Below are 23635 nucleotides of genomic sequence, written 5' to 3' on the forward strand. Positions count from 1 at the left end.
TATTCCTACTACACATCCAGCCAGAAATAGCACTTGGTATGAAGACTTGGGATTCAGGAAAATGTATATTAGGTTGACGGCAGTGCTCTATGAAGTCGGCCTGGAAGTCAGTTGTTGACTTTTTTGTAGATCATAATTATAATGATATCATAATTGATCAGTTTTACATGCTTGCGCCATGTATTGTTTCCCTTTTTAGGGAGAAGTCAGTCCTTAAGCAAGCTGGTTATGAGGATTCAGGAGAAGGTATTCGGTTGATGGACCTTTGAAGCCACATGACTCCAGTGGAAAAATATAACAGCTAAAATAAAGTTATGAACGTTTTTAGAAGCAGACTGTGTGTACAAGTAGAGACGCTAACATGCTTAAGCATCATGACATGAAAGGGAGATAAAGTTACAACAGGCCAGCTCCCGAACAACTTCTCTTGCTTAAATCGTTGTCTGTCTTCTCATGCCAGTAGCCTTTATCTAACGCCGCGGGAGACGTGTTTCTTCAGGTTTTAAACAGCTTACTCAGCTTGGATTCCCGATCATTTTCATCCATATAATATCAAACGATCTGATTTGAAAACGTTGACGCTGTTTATTTAGAAACGTCCTCCTCTTCTTTTTGACTATGTATATCACTTTTCAAAAGAGTGAGTGAACTCCATTATGGAGGAACTGACAGGCATTTCTCCAGCTTGGCATTCTTCACTGGACTTTGGGTTGTACTTCATTTTGGAAGGTATTCTCTTTAATGTGTAGAATTTTCTCCAAGTTAAAGAAAGCGTGTGTCCTCTCAAATTCCTCTTGATCTAGTCAATTAGTTTATATACCTGTCCGAAATGGACTTGTGTTACTAAGTAAGGAAAAGACTCAGCTTCAAAATTTTTCAGCCTTGATCGCCCACAAAGAGTTCTTTGGGAGCTTGTTCCAATAACAAAAAAATGATAACCTTTAGTTACCATCGGCAGTGTTTATAGCACAAGTGCTAGTGGGGCCGAGCATTAAACTTCATAAAGAAATAATACAAATTGAAAATAACATGGTTAAAAATCCCAACTGGCAGGAGACCGACCAGCTGGCTTTTTACAAGCGCGTCCGAGGAGTTGAACTTGGGGCTACCGAGAAACAACTCCAGCTAGTGGTCAGAGCGGGACTTGAACCCGGGACCACCGGATTTGAAGTCCGGTGCCCTAACCACTCGACCACGCTGCCTCCACAATCCTATCTGGTAGCATACCCGATGGAATGATTTTGGTTTACGTAGGTGAATTTCCATGAACGTCTAGGATGTTTCCATTTGCAAGAAAAACCGATTGTGATCACTGTGGCCTGATCACTAGGTTGGCATTCAGGTTATATTCGCTGCAAAATAATGCATCAAAGAAGCTTTGTTTTCTCAAACCAAATGCCGTTATCCAAAGGAGATGACGCCACCTATTACCACCCATTACCGCGCTGAACTCCTTGATCAGTATAGGAGGGTGGAAACGAGATAATTACAAATAGAACAGAATTTCTGACCCTTCGTTCCGACTGCGAAGAGGAGAACTTCTCGAGCTACCCCGAAAAACTCCCGATGTAACTTTTGAAATCCATTTGATCCATTTTATCTCCACAGAAATTTCAGGATTTTTTGTGCAAATGGAGAGCACGCTAGATCTCTTGAGGCCTTACCATGGATCCAACTTTCCCTTCAATCGTGAGGGACATTACAACGTTGACCAAATCCCCATTAGTGGTAAATTCGTAATGCAGAGTGATTCGAATTGTTATTTTGTAAATCTTCAATAAAATACATATTGGAACTAAGAATGGTGAGGATCTGTTTAATAGTTTGAGTAGGTAATACGGAGAAAAAATATTGGGCATCAGATAAAGGCGATGATCACCAAAGACAGGCTCTTGTTGTTAAACAATTTAATCGAAATCTACTTGTTCTGTAGAAAGTCTATGGAGATCAACAGGCATAATTGTATATTAATATTACGAACCGGTCCGAGCGGGTTTTGTTTTAGTGCACGGAGCTCGTACAATAATAAAGTAGGCTCTTGTGCGTTTAAAGACATCCTTAAAGAAAACCGATTAAACAAAGTTAACTGTCATGAGAATTAGAATACTTTTTGCAGCAAGTAAGAAATAGACAAAATAGTTGATTATTTTCTTTATTCTTAACTATAAACCTGACAAAACATAGCCAGGTATATATATATAACACAAACAATTCAGTTATTTCTAACTTTCTTTTCAACAGTTGGTCTACTTGGCCCGTGGGGGTGGCGGAGTAAAAGGGAATGGGGGTTTGGACGCCTCTGTTCAACTCTATTTTCTCACTATTTCCAGGCGTTTAGGAAGTGGAGAACGGTACAAAGAAAACTGTGACGCAAACAAACAATACAAGCGAGAAGACTGGAGGGAGAAGGCGAGAGAACCCTCTCCCCAATCTAGTCTCCTTTTTTCCGCTCATCACCTTTATCAGATTCACACGCATCGCAATTTCCTTCGCACAGCTTCCCAGTATCTGGGGAGGCTCTCTCTATATATATCCAGCAGCAAATTCGTACGAAAGTTATGATGCGTACGCTTGCCCAATTTCTGAACAAGGATAAATGAAACTCGTTATAAACCATTCAAACTATCCTTTTTGCGACTTTTGAAAGGCTTAGAACTGTAATATTTGACAACTGTACCTGACACATGAATAGGCCATTTCCGAGTTGCGAGGCTAAGGCCCGGTTCATACGTCGAACTTTACATGAGCCGAACCTAATACCTATTAAGGTCGACCCAAATAATTAAGTTCGGCAGTTGATTCAGACGTCGAACCTAACTGAAGTCGAACTTAATTCAAGCTAAAGTGAGAAAGTAGATTTTCGTGGTCAGCGGCTGTTGTTTTTACTCAACAAGATTTAAAATGGCGGGAAAGATGAATTCTGACATGGAAGAGCTACTGGTCGAGATAGGAAGAATATACCTTCAAAGCTAATTTGCTCTTACGAGTACGTCTTTCAAAGATCTCCCTTTTCTGTACGAAAGTAAGGAAGGGTCTTTGTAGATCTCCCTTAGCAGAGGCAGATTTTCTATCAAGTGTCATTTACCAGGAGCCATAATCAGGGATGGAGACCGTAACGAGATGCCATTTTGACTTGTGGGGTTGTCCCCATGTGCTGCACCAAAAAATCTCTTTTTTTAAAAAAATTACGCCATACACGCGTGCACGCACGCGTGTAAACGGCCAGGATCGCGCTTGGAGAAATTGAAATTTCTTTCTACCCGTTCAAAATGGCGTCCAAATATTATAATTCTGCCAGGGAATATCTCCTCAGTGCCCACATTTAAGGAACTAGAGTCTCACAAAGAAAAGGTAATAATTGAAAGACGACGGGAAAAGTTCGAATAAGCGGCCTATTGATCACTTGACTCTCACAGTTAAGTCAAAAAGGCGCCAAAACGGTGGCGCTGTGTGCGTTGCTACTGTTGAATGAATGAAAAAAGCTTACACTCTACGGACATGTACTCAGACAGGTAAGGACTTTTTTATCTTTAGTGAATTTTTTTTTCAGATGCTTTCCGTGTCACATATAAGGTAGTAGCCCCACGCAAATTTGCGTGTATTCACGCGGGCTTATGACGTGAGGAGGGAGGGGGGGGGGGGCAATTTTTTTTTCTAAAAATTTTTTTTTTTGGTACAACTGATGGGGACGCGTGGACTCCATCCCTGATTATGGCTCCTGTATTTACTCCTCTGAATTGTTTCAGGTTAGGCACAGAAGGGCGATATTCCAAAACAAACCTCAACATGCTTTTGCGGGTTTTTAGTTTGTTTTTGTAGTGCCGACATTCTTTTGCGGAGGTTGACTTCTGAAAGAGTTTTATTTATAAGGTTATCGAGGTAACCTCTGTTGCGTAATCTCTGTTTGAATAGAGTAATGTTTTCTTCAAATGTTGTTTTTGAAGATTTTGTTCTGAGAAGTCTTGACGCTTCGCCTTTGACATAGCCTGTATTGGAAAGTTTGTGTCGGTTTGAAGTGCGTGTGCACTTCAAGAATAGATTCTTTTTTTTTTATCTTTCGCATCTCAGACAAGTATATTTAGTTGTTTCGAGGCAAGAAGAACGAGCACATTCCTCTTTTTCCGCCATCTTGTTCAGAATAAGTCCTTTGCGCACATGCCAAGTCAATGGAATGCATAGTCCTCTGGGATAGATATAATTTATATAATTTATACGTAACATATGCATTTGGTTCGGCACATGAAAAGTTCGACTTCGATTCAGACGTCGAACTTTTCATGTGCCGAACCAAATGCATACGTCTTGGCCATTTCGAAGCGAATGCTTTGAAAAATGCCCCATTTCACCCTCACATGTGGTTTCGTTATATTGATGACATTTTTATGATCTGGACTGAAGGTCTGGATAACTTAAAAATCTTCATCGATTATCTTAACAACATTCACCCTACAATTAAATTCACTAGCTCGCACTCTTCTACTAACGTATCTTTCCTTGATGTTAATGTTTCTTTAACGAACGACGGTAACATCAGCACTGACCTGTACACTAAACCTACAGACAAACACCAACATCTACTGTATTCATCTTGCCATCCCCTGCATACAAAAAATGCTATTCCTTTCAGTCTAGCACTCCGCTTACGACGTATTTGTTCTACTGACGAAACGTTTAGTATACGCACTGCACAACTTACTACATACCTACTCAAACGAGGCTACAAACGAAACTTTGTCACTAAACCAATACAACGTGCCGCCAACATCCCACGCAGACTCGCTTTACAAACTAAAGACATGAACAAACCTACGCGTGTACCTTTTATTACGACTTTTAACCCATCGCTTCCTCACATCTCCAACATCATAAAAAAACATTATCATTTACTGCACTCGTCTGACCGCTGCAAAAAGGTTTTTCCAAATTTGCCTGTTGTGGCTTTCAGACGATCTCCTAACCTACGTGACTTACTGGTTTCGGCTAAACTTTCTTCTAACTCGACTAATCCCCACCCACAACTCCCTTCCGGCTCCTATCGTTGCGGTAAAAATTGCGCCACTTGCCCATACATTTCCGATGGTCTCACTAACTACACCTTCTTTTCCACTGGTGAAACGCGCCCTATCAAATCTAACCTGACCTGTGAAACTAAAAATCTAATCTACATGATCCAATGTAACCGCTGTAATTTACAATACATAGGAGAGACTAAACGACGCTTAAAAGACCGCTTTAATGAACACCGCCGCACCATAGATAACCCTAACACTAAATCTAAACCCACCACAGCCGCAGAACACTTCCTCACCGCTCCTAACCACACCGCTAACGACATGCAATTAATCCCCATAGAAAAAGTCTACTCTAACCGAGACTCAATCCGTAAGGCCAGGGAAGCCTTTTTAATCTCAAAAGGCAGAACACTTTCTCCACATGGCCGTAATATTCGCGAAGAAATGTACTAGCTTTTTCCTTTTATTATTTTTATTATTTTATTTTTTTGTTACTATTATTTCATTTGCTTCATATTTACTGTCAATCAATTAAGTTTTACGTAGTTCCGCTATTGCGCAAATATTTGTCAGCTATATAAGCGTGTGTCCCAATGTAAATTTTCATTATACCTGAAGAAGGCTGGTTTGGCCAGCCGAAATATGGTAACCTTTAAACGGTAATTCTACGTTGTATCGGTCTCTGCTTCTTTTATCATTTGTATTTTTTAAAGCCGATCAGATCTACAATTGATCCAACGTATACCAGCAGGATTATCGTCCACGGTTGTTGCTTGGATTTGACTCCTACAAAACAAACTAAAATCCCGCAAAAACATTTTGAGGCTTGTTATGGAATATCGCCCTTCTGTGCCTAACCTAAAACAATTCAGATGAGTAAATACAGGAGCCATAATCAGGGATAGATCCCCATGAGTTGTACCAAAAAAAATCTATTTTTAGAAAACAATCTCCCCCCTTCCCTCACGTCATATACCCGCGTGAATACACGCAAATTTGCGTGGGGCTACTACGTCATATGTGACACGGAAAGCAGCTGAGAAAAAATTCACTAAAGATAAAAAAGTCCTTATCTGTCTTAGTACATGTCCGTAGAGTGTAAGCTTTTTTTATTCATTCAACAGTAGCAACGCACGCAGCGCCACCGTTTTGGCGCCTTTTTGACTTAACTGTGAGAGTCAAGTGATCAATAGGCCGCTTATTCCAACTTTTCCCGTCTTCTTTCAATTGTTACCTTTTCTTTGTGAGAGTCTAATTCCTTAAATGTGGGCACTGAGGAGATATTCCCTGGCAGAATTATAAAATTTGGACGCCATTTTGAACTGGTGGAGAAAAATTTCAATTTCTCCAAGCGCGATTCTGGCCGTTTACACGCGTGCGCGCACGCGCGTATGGCGCAATTTTTTTCTAACATTAGATTTTTTTGGTACAACACATAAGGACAGGCCCACAAGTCAAAATGACATCTCGTTACGGTCTCCATCCCTGATTATGGCTCCTGGTAAATGACACTTGATAGAAAATCTGCCTCTGCTAAAGGGAGATCTACAAAGACCCTTCCTTACTTTCGTACCAGGGTGTTTCGTACAGAAAAAGGGAGATCTTTGAAAGACGTACTCGTAAGAGCAAATTAGCTTTGAAGGTCATATTCTTCCTATCTTGACCAGTAGGAGCCGTGTTTGGCCTGTCTTTATTATTTTACCAAACAAGCTCTTCCATGTCAGAATTCATCTTTCCCGCCATTTTAAATCTTGTTGAGTAAAAACAACAGCCGCTGACCACGAAAATCTACTTTCTCACTTTAGCTTGAATTAGGTTCGATCTCAGTTAGGTTCGGCGTCTGAATCAACTGCCGAACTTAATTATTTGGGTCGACCTTAATAGGTATTAGGTTCGGCTCATGTAAAGTTCGACTTATGAACCGGGCCTAAGTGCAATTTTTTTATCATGAAAATTAGTTTTCATTCATATGCAAATAAAACTAATTTTCATTTGAAAAGTTTTGCACTAAGCATTGCTTTCATAATGAGGTTCACAGCAACTCGGAAATGGCCTATTCAAGGCATATTCTGTATTATTATTCAACAGATTGTAACACTACCCAAATATGGTCATGGTGTACTGAATACTCGTCGTCCGTCCACAACAATTGTCCTGCTCAATCTTGCGGAATATCCCTGATTTAGCCATCTCTGCCTACGCCCCCATCGGCTAAGTATCAGTCGATATTCCACGCGTTTTCACAGGATAATTGTTCATTTTACTGGCCGTAAATTCCTGTTTTTTGAACGTTTCTATTGTCCAAACATATTTTGGCCAAATCAAACAGTCATTGCTACATATTGCTACACATTTATTCCTAGAGGTGAACTTAACCTAACTTAATTAACTTGACATATTTTGACTGTATATATACATGTGGTGTTTTGAATTTCTTTTTTACTGTAATATTAACGTAATTCTTATCGCCAAAGGTAATAAATAAAGGTATTATTATTATACAGTCAAGCAAAAACGACGGAACTAGTGAAACTACAGCCCCGTAGCAAGGCTAAAACAACTTGAGGGGGCTTAGCAAAATGGTGAAACAAAACTAACCACCCCCCCCCCCCCCCCCGTCACTCAAAAACAGACTAATTTGGGAGAACATAAAAAACCCGGTAGATTTAGTAAGTAAAACAAAAACTTTTGCATCTGGATCACACTCTTAGGTACATGTTTTGGATCATGTTTACTATAAGTAGTGTCGACCGATATATCGACTGCTATATCGGTCGATATAACGGTCGAGACTCGGTCGTTAAAACGGCGATAGTCGGTCCATAGTAGGTCGATAGTCGGTAGAGACTCGGTCGAGAGAGCGATAGACTATCGGCCGAGTATCGGTCGATATTTCGTAGACGCAGCTCGACCGTGTCGGTGGTAAATCGGTCAACTGTCGGTGGTATATCGGTCAACTGTCGGTGATATATCGATCAACTGTCGGTCCCACATCAGTCGTGTGTTAATTTAGCAGGTGAGTCTAATGACTTTCTTTTTTAAGCGATGACGTCATTAATTAATGTTATCATGCGATGGGGGAAAATGTTGCAGTGTGAGGCGCGATTACTTTATGAAGCGGACCGAAGAGCACTGGGAGCAAGGGACATGGTAATCTTTTTTTTTTCTCCAGTTTGTATCATCACCGATTGTCTGATTTCCAGCTTTTAAACAGAACCAGTCAGAGCCTAAGTTGAATCTGCTGGCCTGTGGTCCCGCAGTCGAAGAATAATTACTGACCGATACATCGGTTACGTATCTACCAACTATCGGCGAAGTGTCGGTGAAGTATCGGTGAACTAACGGCTAACTAACTAACTATATCGGCCGACATACATCTCAACCGATATATCGACCGAGTCTCGACTGCTATATCGACCGTTATAGCGGTCGATATATCAGTCGACACTACCTATAGTAAACATCATCCCATGTATTCGCCTTTTCTTTAACGTGGACTACTACGTGAAGTTTCCTAATATCACATTTGAAGGAGGACGTAGACAAACGACGACAAATTTTTCTCTCTCTTTTTAAATTTGGAATCGGGCAGTAAGAATCCGACTGCAGAAGAATTTTGTTTTCTCTGGTCTTGAGGACATATTTGTGTGGCTTTTTTGTGCACATTGCTTTTTAACTTCCAAAAATTCTGGGGGGGGGGGGGGGGCTCATGCCCCCCCTGCCCCTCCCCCCGCTAGGGGCCTGAACTAGCATCTAATAGAGAGCCTGATATAGCAATCGTCCAATTTTCATTACATGGGTCATGCAAAATGACTTTGTTACATTTGTTTTTAAACTGTGTGAAAAATCAAGAAAACGCTCTCTTTCTTTTTTGTTTTTTAAAATACATCAATTACTCACCAACTGTTCTTCTATCCCCTGCCTAGACACTGTTTTGTGCCAGTGTACGGGTGACAAACTAGCATTTTTCCTTAATAAATTATACGTCCAAACAGCTTCCTTACATCATGTAAAAGGCGCTGGAAAAAAGTTTTTCCGTTTTATACTTAGATAAAGTGCTTTCGCGTTTCAATCTTACCTATATTTTCAAATGGTCTTATAAAACGTGACTCAGCTCCACTAAACAAATACTCTACCATACTGCTTACGTATAGAATACCTAACAACACTTTTAATCATTACACTTTGAAATATATGTGGACTAGCTTCAACACATTTGTTCTTACAATCACTTACCTCGAGAATGCAATGAGAGGACAAGGAAAAAGTGAGAAAACAGAATGAAACGGACGGCGCTATGTATGATAAAGGTTATGTGATTTTTGGCATGCGGACACTACAAGTGCATGGTCATTTTTTGTTTTCAATTAAACCGCACCCAATATTGCTCTCATTGTGAGTCGTGCAGTTATTGTGTTTGTTTAATCTTCGTATGTTATGTTGTCTCAAGCGTCTTCGAAAAGCGGGCCGATATTTTTTACGCCGCAGGCAACGTCACTGATTAACATATACAAATACGTATACGTACCCGCAAACAGGAAGACAAATCAGTTCACTCGTGCACCCATGAGATGGTAGGCATAAAAGTAACTTGTTGAGCTTCAGTTTTACCAAAGCTAATTCCACTAAATCTCCCAAGGGGAAAGATTTCAAATCAAATAGAACACGTGCTTTCAGTAGAACTCCGCCTAACTCCGTTCAAGGTGAGCTGATTTAGCGTAAATATGTAATACGCCAAGATTTCTACAGTGATTTAACTAGTTCTACATGCTTTAGAGGAAAGGGAAGGAAACAAGACAATCAAAATAATGTTCTTCCTTGAGTTAATAGGGAAGTTTATTACTTTTAGATAACGCACAGACTTACAACGTAAAGGCGGGGAAATTACGGTACTATCCGGCTGGGTAGAGATCTAACTCAGGTCAAATGGGGTGGATAACCCGAGATATAGATGGCTTACAACGCAACTTTGACTATTGCGTTCACACATCAAAACATCCATCCGCTAGAATGCGAAAAAACGCTAGTAAGGTGTAGTAATTAAGGGAACTTGGACTAAGTCTAAGTCTAAGTCTAAGCGACGTCTGTCACTAACGAGCCAGGCTCTTTCCAGCATAAGGCTACTTAATAAAACGAAACACCAAATGCTGCCAGCCGCTGATTGTAATGTCTTGGGGTTTGACATCTGCTTTTTTTCAGATTTTAATGGTGGTATAATCTGTTGAATAATTTGTCGCTCAATTCATACCATATTGTTTTCTGTGATCATATTTTTAATTATCGTATTAGTTAACTTGTCAAACTGACTTACAACACTTAGGCATAAAAGAATCTTTAAACTCCAGCCTGCAGCTGCATTTATTTTCAGTGTTCAATATTTTCTAAGCTCTTTTTTTCCGTGTATGAGGAGAGTGTTTTTAAAGTTGTAAGCGCCATCACAAGCGGAATAAGCACTGAACTGAGGCGCCTTTTATAGAAGGACATCCGTTTACGCCTTTATCAATATCACGACTCTAAATGGTGAAAGCTGTCGGTTGATTAACTCTTTACTTTGTGCACGCCCTTTCATGTTATTATTTTCACTATACTAAGAGATTATTGTACAACGCACTTGAAGCATCCATTAGCTTAAGCCTTATAGACTTAGTATCTTTCCAATGAGTTGCTATACTTAGAATTGGACTCAACTGAAAGTAAAAATATGTTTATTGATGAATTGTAACTTTTGTCAACTCCACAATTTTGTTTTCAGTTTACTAGTTAGCTCTTTATTTGATCGCTTGTAACGGAAGAGTACAAGTGAGGTTTCATGCATGATCGCTTCTAAAATAGGATCTCACACAGTACCTTTTCCTAACATTGTACCAAATAGTTCAAACCCTGCATTTTAATCAGTTGGCTTTATCTTATTTCTTCAAAAGCTGCCAAGTGACCAAGCGAGAATGAATAACTCCACAGAGACACAGCTGAACTCTCCGTCACCTCCCTGTTCCACCATTGCTTCCACAATGTTCACATTGACTCTGTCTGTGATAAGTGCAGCAGCATTGATCGGAAATGTCTTGGTTGCTGCAACATTCATGAAGACTCGGAACTTGCGGACAAGCACAAACTACTACATCGTGAACATGGCCGTGTCCGACCTTCTGTGCCCGTTCTTTAATTGGCCACTGTACGCCAGTGAAGGAATGCTGACCCCCACCACCCTCATCAGCGAGCCTTGGGCTTCATCTGTTTGTAAGCTGGGAATGTATCTCAGAATAGTATCGCAGGTGGTGTCAGTTCTAAGCCTTGTGCTGATTGCTTTGGACAGATTTATCGCTATTGTTTATCCTTTGAAAGGTATCATGCTAAATGTGAAAATTCGGGTCGTTTTACTGTTCTTGTCTTGGTTAATACCGATATTGTACGGTTTGCCTTATACTCTCTTCACTAGAACAATCAAAGTTGATGGTCAAACGTTTTGCAGGTTTATGATGAGTGGTAAAGCTCAAACTGTCTACACTGGTGCGATATTTGTTCTTTTTTACCTTATTCCTCTTATCACGATCATAATTCTGTACTCTCTGATTACGAGAAGTTTGAAAAAGAGACCTTTGCCAGGTAACAGCTTGGTGAGAAATCAAGGCAACGAAAAACGACGACAGCAGAATCAGAGGATCCTTAAAATCATGATATCAATCGTATTTGGCTTTTTTATTTGCTGGACTCCACTTTGTATTTATGTGTTTCTTAAAATATTTTATCCAACTGTTTTCCCAACAGACAGATGTCTGTTATTAGTGGGCCTCACTTTTTATGTGTGTCCTTCCTTGAGTACAGCCATCAACCCCATAATTCTCTTCGCGTTTAGCACAAACTATAATCAAGCTTTAAGGAGTCTCCTTTTGCCAATATTTACTGTTTGTAAATGTGGATTTAAAATAAGCCAGCCCAAGCAATCTAGAATTCTGGCAACGCAAGAGGTAAATCTAGAATTGACAAACACTAAGTTGTTAGACTGAGGGGGCGTTCACTATTCCGGAATTAAAATACACACGATGACAAGAAAGCCCTCATGAGAGGTTTTTGGAGTTGCTGGAGTACAAAATGGCTTGAATTATCCTGTATCAGAAAACGTTTGCTGAAATGTCTTCCCAAATTTATTTAAAAAGAGAAATCTAACAGCTCTTCCGCTTATTTGTACTCCGGAATAGGATCAATCGAACGCCAGTTAAATGTTAGCAAAATTGTTGTTTCGTTCCTGGCCATCTGATTTAGCGTCTCGGGATAGGCAATAGGAACCAATTAAAAAAAAAAAAAACCCTCTCCTCTCAACAAGGATTTTAAATTTACTGTCTCAACGGGCACTCAGTGCACTAAACTGATCTTCAATTAAATAAGTCAACAGATGAGTGAATTAGAAATGTTTTGCGTCACCGTTCTGAGTGTACTACGAAAAGGTATTCAAAATGCCATTTGTTTTGTACTGTGAAGTGTTAAATAAGCATAACTCCATAACGAATTTCTTTCCCACTGGGACCAATTCAAGGAGATGCTTCGGAGTGTCCAAGTGATATAGTAGTCCTATTATGTATGTATAATAGATCCCGGATGTTAGACAACTGTTAGCCAGTAGCTTCTAGCAAGCATGCTGCTCGCGGGGAAAGAGAGCTAGCTAAAGTACAAAAGAGAGAGGGAGGGGGGGGGGGGGATGAAAATGTAAAAAAATTCAGAACGACAGTATGTCGGCCAAAATAGACGTGGAACTCTTCCCTTGATCTGTCAATGCATAATTCGAGTTATAGTAAATGTAATTTAGACCCACTTAGGTACGGCTTATGGAGTTTGTATTATAATCGAGGTTAAAGTTAGGTTCTATCCTGACACCAGTGTAGGCCGCCGAAGATTAGGAATAGAAAAGCGTAAAAAAAGCAGACCTGTTTAGAAAGGATTGTCCAGTTTTAGAAGAATGCAATACTATTATTGGAAATAGTGTACATCAAGGGTTTACTTTGGAGCTTCATTTCCTGTGCAGTTGAGGAAATGAGTTTCCTGTGAAGTCGGAATAACATCGGAGCCCTAGGTTTTGGGAGAGATGAGATGTTACAGTCTATCTCGTTAAAAGTTGACTTCTCTTACTCATGTTCTATAGCTTAACTAGCATTGCAAATTACTTGCGTTTACTAACACGGAAACCTATTTAAACCAAAGTGGAACTTTGCATGTGCACATAATTTGGTCATGGGTACCACGATATCGTTGCACGTTCCCGTGATATTTTATGTAAATAGGTGTGCCTTGAAAGAGTGAATAAACTTTTAGATTTATGTGATTCCGGCTGAGACTGATTCCCTGACTGTCTTTACTGAAGGTGAATAATATAATCCCTTAATACTCTCAGTGGTTGATCTCCTTTCTTTATTAACCGACTTAAAAGTCTCTTGTCATCAGGTTTTGTATAATACATGGAAAATTGCAGGATCATTGTCAAACTATTGGCGTTAAAAAGGTTGACTTGACTGATTTTCATTAGACGATTTACTGAGGGAATATTTTGAAAACGCTTGCTTTTTATTAAAAACAAGGAAGACAAGCAAAGAAATAGACAATACAGAACGACTATACAGACATCAAAGTTTGCATCATTCATTCTACGCCATCCCTAGTTTCCGCACGATAATTTGCCACTGCCGGACGGGATCAGCTCTGGTTTGACAATCATTTACGGTTCCACTTCATTTGTGCTTCAGGAATCATCTGCAGGCCCGTATAGAGCTTCACATCGGGTCAGTTGATGCTACAGCGGTGGCAAAGTTCCCTTCCTACAATGACACGTCAGTATGAAAATCGGCAGATTCCTGTCCATAGATCTATATGACAGTCTCCACCGAAAAAAAGGCTTTATAAATGGTTTACTTGGGGAGGTGAGGGCTACCAACGAGCCGGAGAAAGTAAACCCTAAGTTGCAAAATTTAGGAGTTAAGGCAGGAAATTAAATAGCCACATGGGAACTGAAATGAGTATTGACCACTTGTCTGATCTTGGGGAGTCCTTTGCCCTGCACTGGGAGCTGAATCGTAAGCATCCGTAAATCTCGGGACATCATGGATCTACGCGTGGGAAAGTTGACATTCTTGTTCAGCTGTTGCAGGAGCGTCGTCTGCTGTTACTGTGCAGGACCCATACGGGGGTGGGAGTCTCTTCCGCACAGGCTGCACTTGAAGGGAGTGTCCTGAGGGGCTATAGCTGAATACCTCTTATCGATCCTAGTTCCTCACCCCCTCCCTTGTTTGGTAAATTAATGATTTTCATACACTCCTAGGTCTGCAGTGAGGCGCTTTAAGTATTTTTTTTTATCAGACACCGCCGACCGACTCTGAGTCTTAACGTAGCAGAATTGTGTCTGTCTGACGTAGGACTGGGAATCGTCTGTTTATAGATGTCTCACGGGCTTCATATTTAATGTGTGACGTGGCGATATAAACTCAAATGCTAGTTGCGTGACGTTAAACCTTGTTTAATCAAGAATACACAGAAATCAAAAGAGATAAAAAATGTTCGTTTAAAAGCCTATAAAGCAACGAAATGACGACATCAAAGGAACTGTAATTAACAGGAGTTTTCACTCTCAAGCCGAACACATTGCCTCAGTTTGATTACAGGTGTGTTTTCGGGCTTCGTAGTTAGTATATGTAACCGTCCATTGAGAAAGAACTTATGCTAGAGCAATAGACCTACTCTTCTTTTTACATGATGCCAGTTCCATGCTGAATCAGTTCTCTTCCGATGGACATCTTTTTTTTTCCACATTTTATTTCCATTCATAGCGATAAGTACACTGCAATTAATAACAGGTCACCAATAACACCTCTTTGACTTAAAACTTAATTAATCAATCATACGAATATCTCTAACATTGCTATAAAATTGCCATTTAGCCTGAAATTGTTTTACCTTATTATTCTTAAGCCGCCGTTACACGTTGAAACTTTTAGCTGAAACTTGTGTGCAACGGCGCTGCGAAACAAGTTTCACGAAGTGGTATTACACGGTGAAACTCTTGTTTTTTCACTATTGCGACCGTTGCGAGCCGTTGCAGAAGTAGAAAGCGGTTCTACTTTTCGTGAAACTTGTCTCGCAACGGAAGTTCGAAAAAGTTTCACGAAACCGACCATGTTACACGGTGCAACGCCTGCTGAAATTAATTTGTTTCGCAGCGCCGTTGCACACAAGTTTCAGCTAAACGTTTCAATGTGTAACGGCGGCTTTAGAGGCAAGATACATTTCCTTTCTTTATTATTCCACTATTATGTCATTTCACCAAATAAGGTCAAGAGAACGCGCAAAATATGAGACCGTAATACACTGTAGTGTCCCGGTTTGACCCGGTCAACAGAGCGAATACGGACGGAAAAGGCAGAAAAAAGGAGCAACAATGGCCGGACTGGACGAAGAATAGTTTTTGAAACGATGCAAGCTCGAAAACAAGTTTTTAGCATGCCAATCACTTGTCATTTATCTTTTCATTTTATCCAATCAAATTAAAGACATTTAACTGGCTTTCTGTGTTGTTTACGTCATTCGTACGCGCCATATACCGATGAACAGTTAATGCCGGGTGTATTTCAAAACTCTTACCAAAACAGAGAAGCCAAAATAACAAAATCTTTTTGTAGTGGAATAATAAATCTCTTATTCGATGGTTTTACATAAAATACTCGCGGACATTTTGCTCATTGCTCGTATTTTTCCTCGCCCCTTCGGGGCTCGGAAAAATACTACACAACCCATGGCAAATCGCAAAATATCTGCGCGTATTATATGTAAAACCATCGAATAAGATATATGTATTTCACATCCAGCATTGCTTTAAAAAATTTCCAATTTTGGGGTTACTCTACGTTTACGACAATTCCAAATATGAAGTTTAGCAAGAAAAATAGATAGTTTAGTAACTGGTCAGATTCTCCAACTTGTCTTCCGACAAAAACATCTTTCAAGGTGAATTGTTGAACGAACCTATTGCGGGGAATTAGCTGGGTTCACTTCAACAAAAAATCCAATAGCTTCTCAGTTGACTCTTCTTTATTGCCTTACGAACTTGCAACAGTTCAGCTTACTCTGTTCTACAATCAATTCTCTACTAAAACTAGATGGCACCCATTTTTATACTGACTCGACAACCATCTACTTAACGCAAACTAAATCTTACGCAAGCCTACTGTAATTGGCTACAAGGAACTTATTTGCATCCGTGCCTTCGATCTATTAGCCAAGTCAAAGACATCTTTCTAGAGAAATATCACCATGAAGCTTGGGTTGTCCAGTCAATACAAAACAGGGAGACCAAGATAAAAATTACAAAGTTCGAACTTACTCAGTAAGGTTTCACAAAGATAATCTGAAAAACACTAAAAGTTGTTGTTTAAAAATTGTACAAGTAGTCGATTCGTTGAAGGTGTTAGCCTTCTTCATCGAAAATCATTGGTTAAACGTTTCCATAAATTAAATGAGTACGTGGTCAACAAAATCTAAAGCTTGAATTATATATTCAGTACGTGGCTGATAGCAGAATTACAACAATGGATATTTATCTTCACAATCACCCTAAGATCATGGTATATACTTTCAAAAACACCTTATATTACGGACATTATTATTTAGATATCTTCATCTTTAAAATGAACATCAACTACCATGAATTCGGTAAAAGAACCCAAGAAAATCTACTAAAAATGACTAAAAATAAGAGCAGTAACAATTTCCTGGAATAAACCGTCGAAAGGTCAAGTTGAGGAAAAAACTTATAAAAAATAAGGTAAACAAGGTGTCATCATTTGTAGAAAACTTAATTGAAAATATTTTTACGATGACAAGCGTTTCCGCGGAAGCGTACAACTGCTCATACCGAGTTCATGACAGGAGAATTTATACATTAATCACACATTGAGAACAACTAAGTCGAACAACAAGGTCTTATCTCTAAAGAGCTGCGTAACGAAGGAAATGAGTCAACTGGTCTTTTTCTGTGATATTCCCCAAACCGAAATATAATTTGTAATAAGTCCAACACCAAATAAAATTCCTTTAACTATTTTAACCCCAAATAATTGCGTTGTAAATATTTTTCATCATTGTCAATTTTTATCATTTAACAGAATTCTACATACTTTCCCGAGAGCATAAACCAGAAATTTTCAAACTGTTTCCAAAAACGATAAGAGAAAGAACATTCATAGAATAGAAGATGAACCGTTTCTGGTCTTTCCTCACAAAAGGTACACAGATCATTCGGGACATAACCTATTTTAGCAAGACGATGATTATTAAAAGTAATATCAGCTAATAATTTAAACTCAAAACTTCTAATAAAAGTTTCAGATGAATACGATTTAATGTTACAAAAAGCATTAGCAGCAGTTGAATCGTCCAGGTCGAAATCCTCTTTCAGTTTTATAAAGCCCCTCGAAGGTTTAACTTTGATAGATACTAACAAGCGATAAAACTGCTTATTCTTGCTAGTAAGAGGATTAAATGTTTTTTCTCCACAGAAAAATTCTAACGGTCCTAATTTATTTTCATTTGGGCATTCTGTTTTCAGGTGGGAAGGTATCGCACTTCTTACCCCTGTCCACACTAAAAAATTGGTATTTTTTACTCCAAAACCCCTTACATTGTTGTAAGATTGAATGTTATCTTTATCAAATTGCAAATGGTGGGAGAATAATATTCCAGCTTTAACATATAATTAGGGTAGTAAATTGATTTATTATCTATCTTAATGTCTTTATTGTTCCAGATTATGTATTTAGACATAGGAGGCTTTGTTGAAAAGGACTCTCTAAAGTCTGCCCACCACTGAAGACACTCATAATAAAATTTCGAATAAATTTTACACTCTTCGACATCATAGTTGCATCTAAATAAAAATTCACCACCAAAATCCTTAAGTAAGTAATTAAAGTAAGCTTTCCAAGGCAGTGAACCATTAGAAAATAGTTTACCAATCCAGGCTTTGATTAAGGTTTTTATATGTAACCGTCCAGTGAGAAAGAACTTATGCTAGAGCAATAGACCGACTCTTCTTTTTACATGATGCCAGTTCCATGCTGAATCAGTTCTCTTCCGATGGACATCCTGGTTTCCCAACGGCATTACAAGGAGACACCTTGCTCTTGACATACGTGGCCGCTCCGCCTGCAGCCGAACCTATGAGTACCTTGGCCCCCACGCCCATACCGGCGGCTCCAGCACTCTGAAGTAGTGCAAATGTACTAGCGGAGCTTACCGCTCCTCCGTACACGGCTGACTGAACGCCAGCAGCCAAAGATCCAGCTGCCACCCCGCCAGCTGTGAATCCTGCTGCGCCGAGGACAAACGGAGCAGCAGCTACTGCTCCGACTCCTACTGCTATACCGAATGTGTAGTCACTAAAGCACCAGTCTTTGTTCTCTTCACCTAAAGTAACGAGAAGACAAATATGTTATATATATATATAAATATCATTCCTATCTGATCACAATCACAATTTTCTACATGGAAACGTTTCGTGTCTTTACAGACAAGTAGTTTGACGTTTATAAAGTCTGAATAGTCACTAAATAAAATTGTTTCTGTTAGAATAGCAGCGCTACTGATCCTATGACTTTACTGGCTTCAGCCAATAAAATATTCCTTTTTAATCAGTTGGAAACTGCTGCATCATAGAGACTTCTAGATCAACATTTGTCGAATTGGGTGAAAATGGTAGATATTGAAGCAGTACATTATATACCTGATACAATAGGTGCTAGGTGTACAGATAAAATTTTGTTGGGTGGGTGGGTGGAGGTGGTGGGGTGGAAGTTGAAATAACTTACTCCAGTTGAAGCAAGCTCCACGTGACTTCTATACTGCTCCCACCCATCGCCTATCACTTCCAGACTAGATTCAAACTGTGCAACGTTAAAAAGCGTGGCTTTTGAGACGTGCATCCTTCCCCATTTGAACTTGGGGTAGGCTTGGATATTTCTGAATGACACATTCACGTGTAATAGCCAGTTTGAACTTGTCTTGCCCAATTATATCTTGGACTCTAGCCTTCGCGTATACTTTAATGAGCAATTGATGTTGTAAACATGGGGTTGATAGGACGTTGAGAGTGTCTAGTATGGTGAGTTTAAGCAATGATTCTTGTTCTCTTAAAATCTCTCGATGTCAGCTGTCCAACTCTCCAGGCTGTAATCTAGCTTCAAGGAACATGTATAATACATGTACTGGAAGATAACTCAGCGATGAGACTTTCCGGCTTTGTAGTAATTTCCACTCATGTTATGTACAGTCTTTTTAGGGTAGTGTATTGCAAGATAAGGTACTAAAGATATATATAGATATCCTTTCCATACAAATTCATTGCTGTCCGAAACGTAGAGGATGTGAATTTGTCTTCCCTAAAGTTATCATTGTTTGGTTGTACAGTCTGTTCACAGAGGCTTCTGTCAAGTCGCCTATTGCTAGCCTGCAGATGTTAGGTAAGGGAAAAGGAAAGGAGTAGCTCCCATCACGATGTTCTATATCGCACACCTATCACTTTCCTAGCTGTCCAAAATTGCAATCAGAAGCACACTAACAGGCTATCTACACAGCCGCCTAACAAGCATCACGGTGTTTGTTTATAACCAGAGTTCGGCTTACACATTCACCCGTCTTTGCTACTGACTGATATATAACCTCTTTTATGGTCCAAAGCTATTTAATTTCTGTTGTGGTCAATATCAACTTTATGTCTGTTTTGCTCTGTGGTATTACCATGGTTTTGAGTATTGCAGACTCTGGGCGAATGAAAAATTATAAATTCCTTTAATTGTCAGCAAAGACGTGATTCTGCGATTATTTTCCACACCACGTAAAGTTGTTTTTCTTCTTTGAGGGGCATAAATAATATCTGCCAGACCAGTTTTGCCTGTGTAAATAGTTTCTTTGACACGCTCGTTTGTTTGCTTTGTTTAACCGGTATATGTAAATTTTCATTCCTTCCAGCTGCCGGTTGTTACTCGCTTTGTGTTTTCTTATCGATATTCATTTTTCGTAATTCTGTTTGGGAGACAACAGCGTTTTCTTATCACCAGAATTCCATAGCTAGTTAAATAGGTAGACTATTATAACACGAATACGAAAACATCACACACAAAATTCGACTCGAGAAAAAATACCATAAATAATATTTCGTGAAATATTTATGCATAAAGCTTAGGCTTTTCTTGAAATAAGCAAAAATAACAATGTTGAAATTTAGGGATGTTACTCTACACTAACAAAACCTAGAAATCTTCTTTGTTTAACAAAGTTTTCCGCGAAGCATAAGCGGAAAACCACTTTTTAGGAATATGATGCAATAACGGAAATGAGCTTTTCGAGATCTATTTATAGCCTTGGTTTTCTAGGAAAGCTAAATCTTCTTTCTTAGAAACCGCTTTTACCTTGCATGGTCTGATTTTCTCTTCTCCTCATGCGAGGCAGTGTTTGTGGATTTAATTTTTCGCCTTTTTTTGCAATAAAATCAAAAATCTTGCTAAGACTGAAATCACATCTACAAAAGCATTCGCCAAAAAAGTTAAGCTTGGCTCACGCGTAAAGGCAAATCACTACATGCAAATGCACGCGCAAACGAAGTGCAAATGCGGTTCTTGGACAATCAAAACTCCAGTACAGTCGTTTCGTTTCAGAATTTGTTGGTCATATTAACCATCCTTTCTTAAACTTTTAAGTCAACAGGAGTTATCGAAAAACGTTCAATGTAAGTATGATTGAAATAAAACGGAACTATGGAAACCTGTCAAATAATGCGGGTGAAAAACAGAGACGAGTGGAGTGAATTTGAGCAGACGAAGTAAAACAGTAAAATAACAGCATATCAGTTCGAACTTTTCCATGCCCGGTGAAAAAGCTGTAACTTCTTGAACATCATATTGTGCTGGAACAGACAAAGTTTCTTTTGATTATCCATCAATCTTTCTTCTTCTGCAATGATACCGGTATTAAATGCAAAAACTACGCCGACCGTCCGGTCGGATAAGTTTGTGATCGTTTATCGGCCGTTGTATTAAACGTACATCACCGTGTTAATAATTTCTATCAGGAGCACTGAGGTATAAAAGAAGAGTTTGTAACTTTTTGCAAACAGTGCAGTTTGCAATTTTGGAGTACAGCAGTGATCAACAGGGCAACTTTGCAGTACAACGGAGCGCTTAAATTAGCAAGCTCATTTTCTTAATCAGTGGCTTTGCGGAGTCTCAAGTCCACTTTGAAATTAGAAGCAAGCTTACTCCTGAATTCCATAATACTTTAAAATACTATTTGTGTTAGCTGGTTTCTTACCTTTTGCAGAAGATACAAGAAGCAAGAAAACGAGCAGAGTAGAGGAGACGCACTTCATTTCTGGACTTGTACTTCTTCGCTCACAAAACTTGCTTCGCTTTGCAGATTTTTGTCGAGCAAAATAGCACCGGTTATGACGTCATTCTCGTCCCCAGAGCCTCCTGTCCCTCTTAGCCGTCGGGGCCTTCGCACGAGGGAAGGAGGCTCTGGGGACACAGGATTTGATTGGCTAGTTCCTAACGATAGAAATCTAAAACGGAAGTGAAAATGTTAGCGGCAGAGCGACTGGCGGCCTGGCGCGAAAAATAAAAGTAGCGTCAAAAAGAAATGCAGCACGATGGCGGACGCTAGGAAATCGCTAAAAATTCTCCGAAAAAGCCGTTGGCAAATGTTTTAAACATCTGTAGGTGCTATAATCAAACGGTTTTTAATTAGAAACCACTGATCTGTCAATAATTTCGTGAAGGAAACACGGTATGGAGTTGGCAAAAGTCTCAGTTAGAGTATCGGAAAGGGAAGTTTCGCTCGATGATAAATTTCCTTAAAAAAAACTCCATCAACCTTGCTTTCACAAAAAAAAAAACTTACGAATTGCAGTTTTTACTGAGAAAGAGTCTATCTTCGCAGGAGCTTTCGTTGGCTGAGTTCGAGACAAAAGTGAAAGAGCTCGCAGTTCTACGCCAATGAATGGCTCAATTTCCCGAGCCTATCGGTGCAAACTGCTTCTCGCCCAAGTGACGGTCACAAATGGCTGGAGCGCCGTTCCCCACCAATTTCTAACTTTGAATAAAGTACAGTAAGGGGCATCTCTCTCAGCTCCTTTAGCTTTGCGATGTAAGGCAGCAAGAAGGTCTATATTTCATGTTTGTGGTAACTAGCAGCAGTGTAAAATATGTTCTTTCTGTTTGAGTTCCCTTCGATGATATGATGACAGGATCCACTATCTCTAAGGAATTTGAAATTATATCTCTTGTTTTCTCTGTTGCTGTCACTGTCAGTGCAACTATAGGTACATTTGGAAACATGGCACTTAGCATACCTAGGAACAGGTCTAAAAAATAATTATTTCCCTATGAATATTTTTAATTATTAACAATGTTTAATACGCAGTTGTTTTGCAACATCCATTTTCTGATTGTTCTTTTTTTTTCGGGGAGGGGGAGGGAAGGCGGGGGGGGGGGGTGGTGGTGGAATTTGGGAAATTACCTACTTGAAAGTGGAAGAGGGCAACACAAATAATTTACATGTGCACTATCATCCCTTCAAATCTAATACCAGCTAGAATTATCTTTGAGACATAAAAAGAGTGTCACTGAAAATATGAAAATTCCTTAAAATTGTATGATAGAAAAATTGTAATAATAGAAATTGCATTCAACATTTGGTCTTTTTTAGAACAACTTTTTAATTTTTAAAAGAAATTATTTAGAAATACATGAAACAAGAAATATGAGTGATAGGAACCGACGTTTCGGTGCATCTTGCGCCATTATCAAGGTTACATAATTAATGATAAAAAGCGGTTTGTAAAAAGGCTAAGTTGAAGCGAATTTGCATAACATAGCGGCAAGCTAATTACTTAAATACTTTAGCACGAAGAGAATCGGACTGCACATTCAATGTTGGTTTAAGCTCTTGCATATACAACATTTCATTAACAAGGCGGTCAAATTTGTTCATGCATTTCTTGATTACATTGAAGCATGCTAAGAAATTGTTCGGAACAGCAGTGTTATGTTCTTTGTAGTAATTCTTGCAGATTGATGACGCCTTTTGACGGTGTCCCTCAACGCGCGTGTGAAGGTGGCCCTTTGTATACCCAACATAACCTGCATCACACAGGTCACACTTGAATAAATAAACAACACATTGCTGGGTTACAATGTTGGGCTTGGGCTCACGAAGGCTTAGATCTTGATTAAGCTTACGGCTAGTAAACACGGGTTGAATGGTCTTTCCCACCTTGCTGCTAAGATCTCTAAGTTGCCGTTTGACAGACACTGCAGCATCCTGATCTTTATAGGGGATAGCTATCCGGATGACGTCATCGGTATGCTGTTTAGACTGGTCCGCTGCGACTCTCGAGGTGATAGACTTGTTGATGACAGAATCAATAAGGTGATTCGGATACCTCAGCTTTCGGAAAACTCCTCTCAAGGAGCCGAAACGTCGGTTCCTATCACTCAACTTTTTAATTTACTTAGTATTTGGAACACTCATTGAACTCAATGAACTCAAAATAAGTCTCTTGAAGGCTACATAACATGATTAAACACACAAATGTC

The 23635-nt window shown here is 39.4% G+C and overlaps 3 protein-coding genes and 1 long non-coding RNA gene across 5 annotated transcripts in view; 2 read left to right on the forward strand and 2 right to left on the reverse strand.

Moving 5' to 3' along the window:
* LOC146489177 (scavenger receptor cysteine-rich type 1 protein M130-like) overlaps positions 1 to 1772 on the forward strand; it is a 33204-nt gene extending 31432 nt beyond the window's left edge. For both annotated transcript variants that reach the window (XM_085106711.1, XM_085106715.1), the window contains one exon: positions 200 to 1772. In XM_085106711.1, coding sequence (XP_084962837.1) covers positions 200 to 269 — 70 coding nt within the window. In that variant the 3' untranslated portion in view covers positions 270 to 1772. The remainder of the gene's footprint in view (positions 1 to 199) is intronic.
* Positions 1 to 14791, reverse strand: part of LOC146489178 (uncharacterized) — a 16092-nt gene extending 1301 nt beyond the window's left edge. Inside the window, exons 1-2 of the long non-coding RNA XR_014864117.1 lie at positions 14745 to 14791; positions 13624 to 13816 (exon numbers count right to left, since the gene is read on the reverse strand). This is a non-coding gene — a long non-coding RNA (uncharacterized LOC146489178). The remainder of the gene's footprint in view (positions 1 to 13623; positions 13817 to 14744) is intronic.
* Positions 9133 to 12670, forward strand: LOC146489179 (substance-K receptor-like). Its single transcript, XM_085106857.1, has 2 exons — positions 9133 to 9715; positions 10934 to 12670. The coding sequence occupies exon 2, from the start codon at positions 10955 to 10957 to the stop codon at positions 12014 to 12016; it is 1062 nt and encodes a 353-aa protein (XP_084962983.1). The 5' UTR covers positions 9133 to 9715; positions 10934 to 10954; the 3' UTR covers positions 12017 to 12670.
* A 1270-nt stretch (positions 14792 to 16061) lies between the features above and the next one.
* LOC146489180 (uncharacterized) lies at positions 16062 to 21478 on the reverse strand. The gene is made up of 2 exons (XM_085107095.1): positions 21351 to 21478; positions 16062 to 18452 (listed from the first exon to the last, which is right to left on the reverse strand). Exons 1-2 carry the CDS (start codon positions 21406 to 21408, stop codon positions 18109 to 18111), a joined length of 402 nt encoding a protein of 133 aa, XP_084963221.1. The 5' UTR covers positions 21409 to 21478; the 3' UTR covers positions 16062 to 18108.
* Positions 21479 to 23635: the final 2157 nt, after the last annotated feature.

Source organism: Pavona decussata, unplaced genomic scaffold, assembly GCF_977016875.1.
Source record: "Pavona decussata unplaced genomic scaffold, jaPavDecu1.1 SCAFFOLD_6, whole genome shotgun sequence".
NCBI classification, from domain to species: domain Eukaryota; kingdom Metazoa; phylum Cnidaria; class Anthozoa; order Scleractinia; family Agariciidae; genus Pavona; species Pavona decussata.